This window comes from Neurospora tetraspora (assembly GCF_033439725.1).
Source record: "Neurospora tetraspora strain CBS 560.94 chromosome Unknown B0H65scaffold_6, whole genome shotgun sequence".
NCBI classification, from domain to species: domain Eukaryota; kingdom Fungi; phylum Ascomycota; class Sordariomycetes; order Sordariales; family Sordariaceae; genus Neurospora; species Neurospora tetraspora.
The window spans coordinates 1,712,661-1,727,095 of NW_026944388.1; the positions used below are offsets into that span (position 1 = coordinate 1,712,661).

The 14,435-nt window shown below is 38.3% G+C and overlaps 2 protein-coding genes across 2 annotated transcripts; one reads left to right on the forward strand and one right to left on the reverse strand.

The window, feature by feature from the left end:
- Positions 1 to 8,947: 8,947 nt before the first annotated feature.
- B0H65DRAFT_429963 (glycoside hydrolase) lies at positions 8,948 to 10,138 on the forward strand (the record flags this gene model as incomplete). The annotated part of the gene is made up of 2 exons (XM_062824853.1): positions 8,948 to 9,683; positions 9,765 to 10,138. 2 exons carry the CDS (start codon positions 8,948 to 8,950, stop codon positions 10,136 to 10,138), a joined length of 1,110 nt encoding a protein of 369 aa, XP_062679391.1.
- Positions 10,139 to 10,937: 799 nt separating this feature from the next.
- Positions 10,938 to 11,723, reverse strand: B0H65DRAFT_432099 (uncharacterized protein; the record flags this gene model as incomplete). Its single annotated transcript, XM_062824980.1, has 1 exon — positions 10,938 to 11,723. The coding sequence occupies one exon, from the start codon at positions 11,721 to 11,723 to the stop codon at positions 10,938 to 10,940; it is 786 nt and encodes a 261-aa protein (XP_062679392.1).
- Between the last annotated feature and the right edge of the window lie 2,712 nt (positions 11,724 to 14,435).

A 14,435-nucleotide genomic window follows, 5' to 3' on the forward strand; every position in this document is an offset into this window, starting at 1 on the left:
TACAAAAATTCGAAAATTATAACTTAGACCGTCAGGTTACACTTTCCCTAAATTAATAATCGCAAAGTATATCAAAAAAGAAAATAAAAGCGACTAATTAAAGCAAGAACGATTAATTAAGGTAGGAATAATTAATTAAAGTAAATAAGAGGAATTAATTATATATAAGGTTATTTATAAAATTATTTATAAAGTTTAATTAAAAGGTTATACGTTATAGGATACTATATACGACTATATATAAGGGCGCTTAAAAGGTTTAGTTAGAAGGTTAGATATATAGGGCAATATATATAATTATATATAGGGGTGCTTAAAAGGTTTAATTAAAAAGTTATACGTATAGGGTAATATATATAACCGTATATAGGGGCGCTTAGAAGGTTCAATTAGAAAATTATACGCTATAGGGTAGTATATACAATTATATATAGGAGCGTTTAAAAAATTCAATTAAAAAGTTATATATTATATGGTAACGTATACAACTATATATAAAAGCACTTAGAAGGTTCAATTAGAGGATTATATGCTATAGGATTCTATACGACTGTATATAAAAGCGTTTAGAAGGTTCAATTAAAGGGTTATATACTAATAAGATCCTATACGACCGTATATAAAAGCGCTTAAAAAGTTTAATTAGAAGGTTATATATTATAGGATTCTATACAACTGTATAGAGGGGCGTTCAAAAGGTTTAATTAGAAGGTTATACGCTATAGAAAATACTCTTAGAAAGTTAAATACTATAAGGCTACTTAAGGGTTCCGCTAGAAGGTTAAATTCTATAAGGCTGTTATAGGAAAACTATTTGGGTATTCCTAAATACTTTTCCGTAGGGTAAACTATAAGATTTATATAATAATAGGTTTAAATTTATAATAATTAACTTCTAATTCTAATTAATAATAATAAATAAAGGTTTATAACCTATTTTTAACCTTCTTAGTAAATTCAAATTTTTATTCTACACCTTTTTCTACAGGAGGGCTATTGGGGCGTAGCTTTAATACTTTCCTACGGATTTTTTATTTACGAAAAGGTTATTAAGGCGTAATCTTAATACCTTTCTACGGTTCTATAATTTTTATATAACTTTCATTAAATAGAAAAATATATATAATTATATTAGGAATTAAAATATAAACTACCCTCGGATTAATATTCTTACTTTTATACTAAACGTAGGAAAAATATCTTTAAGTCTTCCCTTTTATAAAAAAATTAATTTAAGCCGAGGATTTATAATTCTATTACAAACTACCTTAACATTATTCTTCAAACAATATTCAAAAAGATCTTATAATAGGCTTTATCTTTGAACCTAATAATATTAACTAAATTTATTAATAAACTACCACCTTAGTATTGGCCTATAAATATATTTCGGAAAGGCACTACTCTACGGACAGCATTTAGGAAAATCTTAAATTAAACGCTGACGGATAGGCTATATTTATAATACTAATATTATTAATTAATTTTATCAATAAATTATATAAGTATTATAGGAAATAGGGAAAGCGGAATTAAATTACCTACCCTTAAATTATACGTTCGGGCCATTAGTAGGATAAATTTAATACTAATAACCGTTATAACCCTAATATCGTTTATAATTAAATTATATAATAGGAATATTTAAAAATATTCGTATTTAATAATAAGAAGTAAAATTCTTAAATTTATTAAAAATTAATCATTACAAAAATATTTATTAAAAATATGTTTATTAATAAAGAACGAAGACTTAAATTTCCTAGAACGGTTAAGTCCCGTTCTAAAAAAGGTAGGGAAAATAGATCGAATTTAAAAGTAATAATTAAACCCTTTAACCTATCAATTATCTAACGTAAGAAAGTAACTTACAAAGGAAGCCTTAATTTCAATTTTTATAATATTATAGTGAATATTTCCTTACAATCTGCCAGGGTAGTAATACTATATATATTATGCCCCCCCTTAACCCTATTCTAAATTTGTTTAGTTAGTATTTAAGAAGAATAATTCTAATATTAAGGAGTTACCTATAAATATTAGTAATTTAAACTAGCCTATCGAGCGAATAATTAAATTATTAATAATTTTAGTCATTTCGGACCCAGCCCGGCTAACGGGCTAAATTAGGGCTAAAATAATTAATTTAGCTGAAGTATTTTAACTATTTCAAACCCGGCCTAATTAATAAGTTAGATAGGGATTAAAATAATTAATTTAACTTCGGAATCTTAATAATTCTAGACCCGGCCCAGTTAACAAGTAGGGTAGGGATTAGAATAACTTAAAATCCAAATATAAAATTAAACCCTTAATTAATTCTATAAATTTACTTTATTACTTTCATCAATACTTGTACTTTTTAGAATATATTTAACCCCTAATTAAATATAAATTTACTTTACCATTTTAATTAATATTTATATTTTTTAGAATGAATTTAACCCTTATATATATTATCTTTCAAAATTTATCTTACGTTTTAACTCATTAGAGATTTTTACTAGGATTAAGTAATAGTTTTTTAAATAGAAGACGTATCATAACTATTACATTCTACCCTATTTAAGGAATTTTGAACTACGTAGGAAGTTTTTTTCCCTACGCTATTAGGCTAGTAATTTATAAGTTATTACTTAAAAACGTAGGAAACAAACTACATTAATTTAGGGTTAATAGCCTTATTTAACCCTTCCTACACTATTAAGCTAGTAATTTATAAATTATCATTTAAAAGCGTAGGAAACAAAAACCAAGTTAATTTAGGGCTCAAAGATTCTATCTAGCCTTATAAAAATAGGCTTATATAAAGGATAAAATTACTATATATAAATCGGTAATGAAAGATTTATTTAAATAAGAAACGTAAATATAGAATGTTAATATTAGACTTATTTAAGCGAGAAATGTAAGCGTAAAATAGTACCGCAAAATAATAAAAGATTTACTTAAATAAGAAACGTAGGCGTATAACTTTTCCTCTATTATTTTTTTACGCCTACATTTCTTACTTGAATAAACCTTCTATTATTATTCTACACTTCCTTTCTTACTTTTTAAAATCCGGGCAAATTAGAATCTACAGGTAGAACAAGCATATAAAATAAGTTCTTAATACTTTTTTTTATAATCCGTTAACGTAAATAATAACGCGGCTAATTTTATTCTAATATTAATCTATAATTAGGCACGTAAATGAATACTTAGGTAATACTTTAATAAATTAATACTACCGGTTCGAACCCAGTATGGATTACTTTTTTCCCTTTTTTTTACTTTTTTTATATATATAAATTTTAAATTTTTTCTATTATTTATAATTAATTTTTTTACATCGCATCGCTTATTTCGAACATTATAACGAATACTATTATATATACAATTCTCATTTTCTATATTATTCCTAAAGCACCCTTCTTCTATTTATTTACTACTATATATTAAATTTCTTATATAATTTACGGCCCCTTATAATTATATATATATAAATATTTTTAATTTTTATAATATTTAACCTATACTAAAAATTTATAATAATTTACTAATTATAGAATTAAATCATCTATAATTCCGTAATTTCCCGTACTTATTATCACTAAGCGAGGGCTCTTCATTTATTTCCCCTCCTTTCCTACCTTTATATTTCCCAAAATTCGTATAGTTCGAAGCCTTTTTACTACCATTCTTCTAACTAATAGACTAAACGGACCTCCATTAGAATTTAGTAGTAATTAACGAAATAATAGTATTAAAAATACTTATACAATAATTACTACTTTCTATAAAAACAGTATAAATAATTAACAAATTCCCAATTAAATTATTCTTTATTGCCGGCTAACCATATAAAATATATATATACTATATTAATATTTTCGCCGAACGGGTAAAAATCTCTACCCTCCTTCGCTTCGCGTAGGATTAACCTTTATACCGGCGTCGGGAATCGAACGAAATTAAGAAAAATATTTACTATAAAAACTATTCGAATACGAAAAGTATTTTATACTTTAATAACGTAATTGAAATACCTTCTATCAATACAAATAATATATTTAAAAAATACTAATAAAGGAAAATTATTATATAACCGCTTTATTCTAATACTTTAAAGCGTTATGATAACTTTCGAAGGGGTTAATTGTAAGAACCTTTATAATATTAATTATTAAGAAATATTCATTAAAATAGGAACAGAACGTAACTTATTTATAAAAAAAGGGAAAAATATTCTTTAACCTAGTTTGCCTAAAACTATATCGTTAATTCCTAATTATATTTAATATACGCTCGATCTTTACTTAATACGCTTACTTTAATTAAAATAATAAATTCTAAACAACCTACTTTTATCTTACAATATTTGAACGTTCGAATTATATAGTTCAAATAAACGTATTATATATTAATTAAAAACTTCTTCTACAAAATTCATTCTATATAGACGTAATAAAATAAATATTTAACTTCCTAGCCCTTAAAAATATTCTATATCACCTTCTATTCTATAACTAAATCGTCAATAAATATATATTAAAACAACTACTCTTTAGTATATTATTCCCTAACCTATCTCCAGATTATTAACAATATTTTAATAATAATATTATTATTAACTTCTTAAATAAGAAAGTAAGTATATAATATCCAATAATATTATTCATCCCAAATAAATAACATGTAGAAGTACTAACTAAACTAATTAATTTTATAAATAATATCTATAAACATTAAATACCTACACCATTTTAAAATTTCGAACTATTTAAAAAAAACCTATAATATACCTAATAATAATTTATTATCTAGCTCTCGGATAATAGTAATAAATTTAATGCGCTAAATATTTCTATTAATCGGGTTAGAAGGTTAAATATTTAGGAAATCTAATATTTAATTTATTTAAATATTTTTAACGAAATCTTTACCTACTCGCCGCGGATCAAAGTATATAAATCGTTATAAACAGCTTATATTAATAATATTTTACCTTATAAACTAACGTCCGCCCACCTTATATAATTACCTTTCGAAATTAGGATTTCGGCTATTACTACCGCGTAATTAATTATAAATAATAGAAGGAAAGAGACTACAAATAGCCTTATAAAATAAAAATTTCCAAATACTATTTAAAACCTCATTTTAATCTAAAAATTCCAAATTATAGTAATAACATAAATTATTAATATTATTAGGGTTATTATTTAATCGAATAACTAGCTAAAATAATATTAATCCGTTCGGGAAAATAATTTTCTTAATAACTTTATTATAGCTAATAAATATACGTAATAGTTTCCTACGTTAACTAATATTTCGATTCTTCCTTTTTTTTTCTTATTCTTCTTATATAACCAATATTACAAAAATTAAGTTACTAGTAAAAAAATAATTATTCTTTTAACCTTTTTAAATATATATTATTTTATAAAGAGTATATAAACTATATTTAAAAAGTCCTTATATTATACTTATTATTCCTTTATAAAAAAAATATCCTTTTAGTATAAAAAGAATTGTTTTCGCCATTTTAAAACGTTTATAAAGATATAAAAAGGGTCTTAAATTTCGGAAGGTAAAGTAAATAGAATAATGGGTTTTATTAAAATATATTAATTTAAACCTTTCTATATATATTTAAATAAATAAGCTTCTTACTTCTATTAACCTCTATAAGTTTGGCGGCTATAATAGGTTTAACAACTATAATAAGTTCAATAACTATAATAAATTTAATAATTATAGTAAATTTGGCAGCTATAGTAAATTTAGCCGCTATAGTAAACTCGACGGCCATAGTAAACTTAATAGCTATAGTAAATTTAATAGCTATAATAAATTCAACAACTATAGTAAACTCGGCGGCTATAATATATTCGGCGGCTATAATAAATTCGGCGGCTATAATAGGTTCAGCGGCTATAGGAACGGCGAATATAATAAGTTCGGCGGCTATAATAAGTGTAATAAACGTGGGAACGGCGAGTATAGTAAATTCGGTGGGTATAATAGGTTCGGCGGGAGCGGCAAATTTAACGGGCGTAGCAAATGCAGCGAGCGCGGCGGGCGTAAAAGTTTTTAGAACAATAATTAAATTAATATTGTTTTTTTACATATATTATAAGGGTTCCGGTTTTAACTATTCTTAAATAGAACTTTTTATTCCTAATAAACTTAATAAATAATATTTTCTTATTCCTAGGGGGTAGCATTTTTAAATATAGTATTTAATTACCCGGATATTAATTTTTAATCTTCTAATTTTCGTTTTTAAAATTATACTTATTATAAATACTTATTACCTTTATAAATTTAATACTATTACTTCCAATAAAATTGTCTTCATCGGTTAGTATTTACCCTATATCTATTATAAATTGAAGTAATACCCTAATAAATAGAATTTTATCAAAAGAATTTTTAAGAAAAGTATTAACGTTTATTAGCTATAGGGGAAAGGTTTAATTATAATTAATATTAAAATCTATTGTAGTAATACTAGTAGTAGTAATAGTAATAATAGTAATAATAGTAATAATAGTAATAGTAATAGTATTAATAGTATTGACTACTAGTTTAATTTAATATTATTTTATAAAAAAATAGTTTACATATTTAAAATTTTGGTAGGTTAATTTATCCAATGTCTGTACATTTAATTTTTTTTTTAATTGAAGTACTTTACTATTATTACTATACTAATTTTATAATATTTGGTAGTCTACAATATTATAATATTAATAATTGAAGTAAAGTAATATTAAATTTTAAACGGAGAACGGTAGTTACTTTAGAAAAGGTTTCATTATTTACTATTTAATTTATATTATAATATATTAAACTATAGTAATATAGCGTAGTATTGTAATAGTTTTGCCCGATGTCTTTCCTTAATATAGTGCGTTACAGTGCCTTAATATTATTGAAGAACCTAAAATTTTTTAATTAATTTTTCTCTTTTTTTTTTTTTTTTCTTTGATGCGGCGGTACTGCGCCGCGTCGGCGGCGTTGGCGTTTCGAATTCCATTGTGGATGGGATGTAGATGCTCCAAGTTCCGTGGTGGGCCTGTAAAAAGGTACGTCCCTTTTATATAGCCCTAATATTTGATTCCGTGTAATGGGTCCCGAGGATTCGAATTTTTGCTCAATTCATGCATGACATTCTGTAGGGCAAGAGCACGCTATACCACGCTAGGCAAGCGCGATCCTTTACCCCTGAAGAATTTCAGATGACGCAAATGCTAAACCGCAACATGGGAAAGCAAAAAAAGAAAACATTCCAGTCAACACTTCATGTGAAAGGGAAAGAGAGAAGAAGTGAAACTCCAACACAAGGCTGTAAGACTTTGTGACGAGGCAATCTACATATTCACAACCAATTGCTATCGTCGCATGACCAACATTTTGCGACCTTGAAGGTCCGATACGGAGGGAGCATGGATGTTCTGCTATGCAAACATGGCGCGGCGGATACGGAGCACCTCTTTGAAGCCCCGCACGGATTACATACAGTTCCTTTCGGCACCGATATGCACGGCGAACATGCATCATCTTCCGCATGGTGTCTCCTGGCTCCTATCCCTCTCGTTCCTTCCTCTTTCCTATCTTCTCTTCCTGGCCAGGCCTCTTCTAGACCACCTGTTCCATCATTTGTTGCGATGGGAAACCTGGTCCATCACTCACCAAGCCGGTGGCAGTTGCCGGGTCGAGTAACAGAAGTCTTCTAGCCGACTTGCGCAAGGAACCTAACTACACGCGGTTGTTCGTCCACTTCCTCGATCCGGTTCGGCTATTCCTAGTATCCTTACGATCCTCCTCCTACCTTCGGCACACCTATGGTAGAGATGGGTTACACTCGTTACCTGGACGTATCAACTACGCCGAGATGATCGACAAAGAAAGTTTGGACGTCCTGTGCCAACGTAACCCAATGACCCCAAATCCAACCATCCTCTTCGAAAAAGCTTCCCAAGCCCCAGGTTAGATGCACACAAGTTCGGCTTGATGCAGGTCCCAGAGGCACAGAGTAACATTTGGGCCCGGGTGATTGCATGAGAAAATGAAGAGGGCCAAATACGATGACCCTCATCGCGGCAAATGCTCGGCACACAAACACGCCTTATGGAGATGAAGAAATCCTAACCCATCCGCGCCCTCGTTTTGGGAGGGCGATATCAGTGAAGGAGCAGGGTTGATCATTAACTGCAGATATCAGCAGACCTGACGAGATTCAACGACAACCAGAAGGTGGCTGTTGATTAGATGACAACTTGGACCTGTGGCTTCTAGTCGTCGTACATACCTCAACCAGAACCTTGAATTGTCAGATCCTAAGGCTCTTCAAGGTTTCAAAGATATCTTGTATAATCGAAGCCAACTCATCCGCGTCCTCAGTCCTAAGACCTACCCCGATAACGTCTTCGTGATGATGGATCCGAAATAGCACAGACGGGATGCATCCGTTGCCCAAGCGGCGGTGCTCTCGGCTTTGGCGGGCCAACTCCCGAGTGGAGGAAGGGGCATTGACTTCGTCCTAAGAACTGGTGAGTTGCTCATCCTCAGCTTCAAGCTGGTTGGTGCCTCCTCTTGCCGAACCAACGACACTTAACTACCTGTATGATCTAACCTCGTATTGGGACGGCAGAAAATCAATGCGGTGACCCTGAATACCGTCCTGTTGGGAAAGTGCTGGTGCGTAGGCGGTGACTCCCTTCGTCGTGAAGTGGAACTTGCTCATGTCATCTGTATTAACTCCTCGATCGAACCTTGAGGATGACAAACGGACTTTTGAAGCGGCAACGTCGTGAACACTTCACTGGTGAACACTTCACTGGCCTTGAGCCGCTCAAGGTTATCTATAAATATTTACCTTTCGTGGCCGTGAGATTGTCTTCCTTTTGCCTCCTTTACCCAAGCAGAATTAACCGCCAAATTTTCAGGCACGATGAGATCTCTCCAGATCCTGGCTGGCCTTGCCGGTCTCATAAGCATGGTGAGCCCCATCCAGGCTTCAACGGTCGTCGACCCGTCGACTGCCGCCAAAGCCGCCATCGACGCCATGAACAACGCCTTCTACAATCCCTCCGAAGGCCGCTGGTCCCCCGACGTCGCCTGGTGGATCTCCGGCACCGCCCTCCAGGCCGTTTTGGACTACATGCATATAACCGGCTCTCGGGACTACCTCTCTCAAGCGCGCGAGATCATCGACAAGCAAAAGGCGCCCTTGCCCGGGTGGCCGCAAGGCGGTGGCAACTTCATGGCGGACTCGACCGACGACACGGCTTGGTGGGCGCTGGCCATGCTCCGCATGTTCGACCTCACGGGCGACAAGCAATACCTGTCGATTGCGATGCAGGACGAGGAGTACATTTGGCATTACTGGACGGACACGGAGTGCGGCGGCGGGATCTATGTGGACATCAGGGCGATGACGTACAAGAACGCCATTGCGAACGCCTTGTACATCAAGCTGGCCGCGGGTTTACATCTTCGAACGGGTGATCCTCATTATCTGACCAGGGCGCTCAAGGCGCATAAGTGGTTTATGGAATCGGGCATGATTAACGCAGAGGGATTGGTCAACGACGGGTTGACGCAAGATAAGGCAAATGGAGTGTGCTTCAACAACGAGGGACCGACGTGGTCATACCTCCAGGGAGTGGTAATAGGTGGCTTAGTCGGTACTGTATTCCCTTTTCCCCTTTTTCTTAACGAGCCATATTGAACTTCAAAACAACTAACAAAACCAAACCTTAACGCAGAACTCTTCCGCACAATACCCGATGAGACCTACATCCGCTCCGCCGCAACCCTCGCCAACGCCGTCATCTCCTCTTCCAAACTCACTCCCCCCTCCACAGGCGTCCTCACTGATTACGCCTGCGAGGGCACCGCAGCGGGCTGTAACTACGATCAACAGAGCTTCAAGGGCATCTTTGCTCGCAACCTCGGCGAGCTCGATGCGTTGATCGTGGGCAGACCGTATCGCGCATACCTGGAGCAGAACGCAAACTCGGCGTATCAGAAGGCACGGAACGCAGATGATACGTATGGTACCAGCTGGGCGGGGCCATTTGATGCAAGCAGTTTGGCGAAACAGCAGTCGGCGGCGAGCTTGTGGGTTGCGCTTCTATAAGAAGAGAGTGCGGGTTCGGTATCGTTTGGCTGTGCCTGTGGGGTTGAAGTTAACAGAATGGGATGGTTTTGAACTCGCTCTTGAGAGGCTTGGAATAGACGATGGATGGATATGGTTCGGGCACAGTCTTTTATCACGCGAGGCTGTTGTTGCGCCCAGAAACGAACACATGGGCAGGCCAAGAAGGAAAATAAAGAGAAGGGATTAGAGAGCATAGAATAAAAGTCATTGCTAGAGGACATTGCATTCTTCATCTTGACAAGCTGGTGACGCTGTACAAAGTCAGGGGCTCTCGGTATACGCCATATCTCACCACTTTACCATTCTGAGCTTCTTGCCGAGCCTGAAAATACTACAATGAAGATTAACATTGGGCGTGTGATAGCAATATCATCAACGTCGTTCGCAAAGAGACAAAGCCCCCGCCGCTACCTGTACATACATACGTACGGGATAATCTGAAAAACTCCAATCACTCCGTTTTCGTCCCATAAAACAACTCCAAACCTCCGCGTCCGCCGTCCCAGTCTATTGATTCTTTTTGGGGATGTGTTGACCAAGAAGATCTGTTGTTCCGCTTAGGTCCTCATTTCCGTCCATTTAGACCTTCCTCTTGTATTCTTCTGTCTTATTTGCCCTTATCGGTCGCTTCGTCCTGGGCCTTCCTTTTGTATTTTTCCTTCATTGTCCCGTCTACCTCTATATCCCCAAATTTTCGATCTGAGCAACATGCCAATCCGAGTTGCAACCTTCCGTTCCTCCTCCCACTCCACCGCACAAAGAAACATCACGTCATATCCTATAGGCTGAAAGGCCTCTTGGGGTAGCTCACTCCCTCGACCGCCGCGTTGTCGACAAACCAACTGCACCTCTCGCCCGTCGCCTCGTTCACCAGCGCGCACGGCAAGCCCTTGCCCTCCTCAAAGATATCCTTCATGATCTCCTTCTTGCCGCCGCCCGTGGCCACGAACGCGACGCGCACCGCGTGCGTCACAACGGGAAGGGTGAGGGTGATGCGGCGCGGGGGCGGCTTGGGCGAGTCCTCAATGGGGCTGACCCAGGCCTCGGTCTCGCGCAGCAGCTCGTGTCCGGGGAACAGGGAGCAGGTGTGTCCATCGGGCCCGCAGCCCAGCAACAGCAAATCGAAGATGGGCAGCTTGACCGAGTCGCGGGAAGCAAAAGAGCGGACGAGCGTCTGCTCGTACCGGTCCGCCAGCTCCTGCGTGTCGTCGAGGACCGATTCGTCGATGGTGTGCACCGTCGGTTGCGGGGTTCCCTGGGGCAGCTTGTCGAGCAGCTCCTTCTTGAGCAGCGCGTAGTTGGAGTCCTCGTGGTCGAGCGGGACGGCGCGCTCGTCCGCGAAGAAGATCTCCCAGCTCTCCCACTTGACCTTGTCGGACTCGTCCTTGGCCGGGGCCAGGAGCGCTTGCGCGAGCGTCTTGGGCAGCGAGCCGCCCGAGACGCCGACCTTGAAGACGCCGTGCCGCTCGAGGCCGGCCTCCTGACACGAGATCAGGTAGGAGCGCAGGGCGGTCGCGAGCGTGTCGACGCTGGGGAAGGAGTAGAGGTTGACTTGCTTGCCCATTGCTGTTGGCTTATCGCGGGAGGTAGCTGTGGTGGGAGTTTCTGTTGGTGCTGTTTCGGTGAGGGTTCAGGTCTGTTCAATTCCGATGACCGGCGATAGGAGGTCGCTACAATGTCGTAGGTGATTCTTCGAAGTCGTGGAGGGAAGGGAAAGAGAAACGGGTTGGGTTATGGTCTGTCTGTCGGTGTCTTGTCGGTGCGATGACTGCGGGGGCGGGGACGATAGCGCAAACCGGACCAACTTTTAGTATGCAGTCAGTCACTGAGAAAGCCGTAGCAGTAGCCGTAGCGATAAGGTAGAGAGCTCCGAGCGTCGTCTTTTTAGTGGGGTACTACCAACGGCGAACTGCAGGCGGGGAAGGAACTAAAAAGTTTTGCGATGAATCAAAATGGAGCTTGCACCTCCCCTTGTTAAAGGTTCCGGAGCACACACCTCCAGATGCTATACGTCAGATATGGAGTTGTCCAACACCACGACGACAGCTCAACGACAAGCAAAGCATATGCTCAAGATATGGCTATGGAAGGTCGCAATCCGCAGCTTGTCGGCCAACTGATTATCGTGTCCGGACTGGCACAAAGCCACTTCAGTACTCTGTAGCTTGAGAACGATGTCTCACGACCTACAGTACATCTATGGGGTTCTGTATGTTGACAAGGAAGGAAGTCCAGGGTCACCCAACGAGCTGCGAACAACAGCCAACAACGATTCAAGGTTGGTAGGTTAGTAGTGGGAACAAAGACGCCATCGTGGAATCATATAGAAAGCCCCTGGAAACCTCAGAGAGAGAAAGACGTACAACTCACAACATACCTGCGATAACGCCTATCACCTTGTGTCGATAACCAATAAACGTGGGGGTGATGGTATGGGTGAGACAGCGGGAGATAATCTCATGACCATCCCGTCCATGCGGGTGTATCTCAAGGGTCCTCGATGGAGGGGTAAACTGTAGCATAGCGTGTAGACCACGGTTCCTTCGAGTTAAAGATCACATATAACCACCTCTATTCTGGCCATGACAGTATGATGGTTCGATATTTGAATCAATCAAGGTTAGTCAAGTACGTGTTTGTGTGATCCGCTTGCACAGAAGGGTTCACTCTTGCACTACGATAGATCCAGAGCTCTGAGGGTTGGCATATCGTGTCTCACCCCATGACATATGATATTGGTATGACACGCTCCGTGGCGGAGGGGAAAAGTAAATAAGATATTGAAGAGTAGCTTGGTGAATAGTTTGGTTTAGGTTTCTTTTGCCTCTGAGAGTCCTATCCGTCATAGTGAGATCAAGACGCCATGTTGTGAGAATCGTTCCCATTCTTTGTCGTAGCATCGTCATGGTCAACCTCTTATCTCTTGTCTCCATTTAATCCTGCCTTGCCGACGCCCCAGCACTAGCGGATCGTGATCATGGGATACTTCAATGAAACTACTGAGCTGACAAAGTGCTGGCTTCGATCTCGATATGTTGCTTGTGCGCATGGTATTTAGTCTACTTGTAAGGTAAGAACAAGATATGTCGATAGGTCTTGGAGCAAACGGGAGTGACAGCTCGGAAGTTCCGAATGCCATAAATGACGGCATAGTGCCCCGGCGAAACGGAAGAGTGAAGGGGCAACCCCTTTCTTCTTGTTCAATGAACCACTCCCTACTGAAGGTATTTGTATCTCTACCAGTTTGGATGTCGAAATATGAATTTAGAAATTTGTTCTCTTTTGGGTTGTGGTATGAACATTTCCTTGTAGTGAACAAGAAAGTTAATTACACGAAGCTGCAGTACCAATTGAGTAAATTACCCGTAAGCCGCTAAAGTTTACGCGGAACGGGCCCATTTACACATGAAACGCCCTAACATAATCACGAATCAGGCAGCAGAATTACTACTTCCAGGTTTTGATCGAGCTTCCATCCATGCCAGAATGTTGATACTATCACCGCCATTGTCGTCATTATTCCCTCCTTCGACACACCCACAAAAAGAAGAACCTGAACCCTTTTTACGTTCAGGCTTTTTGATGGTTCTGTGATGCAGAAATCATACGATTCCTGCTTCCCTCCAGCGGAGACGGCCATGTGCTTCCCGCATATGCACTTGCAGATCGTTACCAGCCCGTTGTCCAATGGGATCTGCGTTGTTAAGTTGTCTCTGAACTTCGATTTCCCGAGTGTCGAACGAGCATCGAAGGAAGATGTTCCGAGCTTCCCTAGAAATTGGAAAAGGGTTCCGTCTGGTTGGTCCCGTACCACCCGCCCGTTGTTCAGATTCACAGGGCGAGACACCCTTCGAAAGGGGTACGATGCGAAGATCTACAACAACCGCAACGGCAACAACGGAAAAGACGATGGATCTGTGCCTTGGCAGAGGCAGCAAGTGGATGGGGATACATGTTGGATCTGACATATGCAGGGCAAGGCAAAATAAACCGCTAGGGCCTTGGATACTTGGCAAGGCGATTGCGAAGGTTGACAGAACTCCAATGACATCCCCCGGAAGTGGAAAGTTGAGGAGATTGACGGGCACGGGAGGTCCACTGTTGCTGACAGCCCGTCCTGATCATTTCCGCTCACAGCTAAAGGTATCCCACGATGTTCCGGTTGGGCCTTGCCTTTTCACTTGACTTGGAGGATTCCTTGCTCAAGATCAAGCCGGGCAAATGTCATCCACTCATTCATCCTCAAGGACGTGCCTTGCCTCCAATTGACAAATAT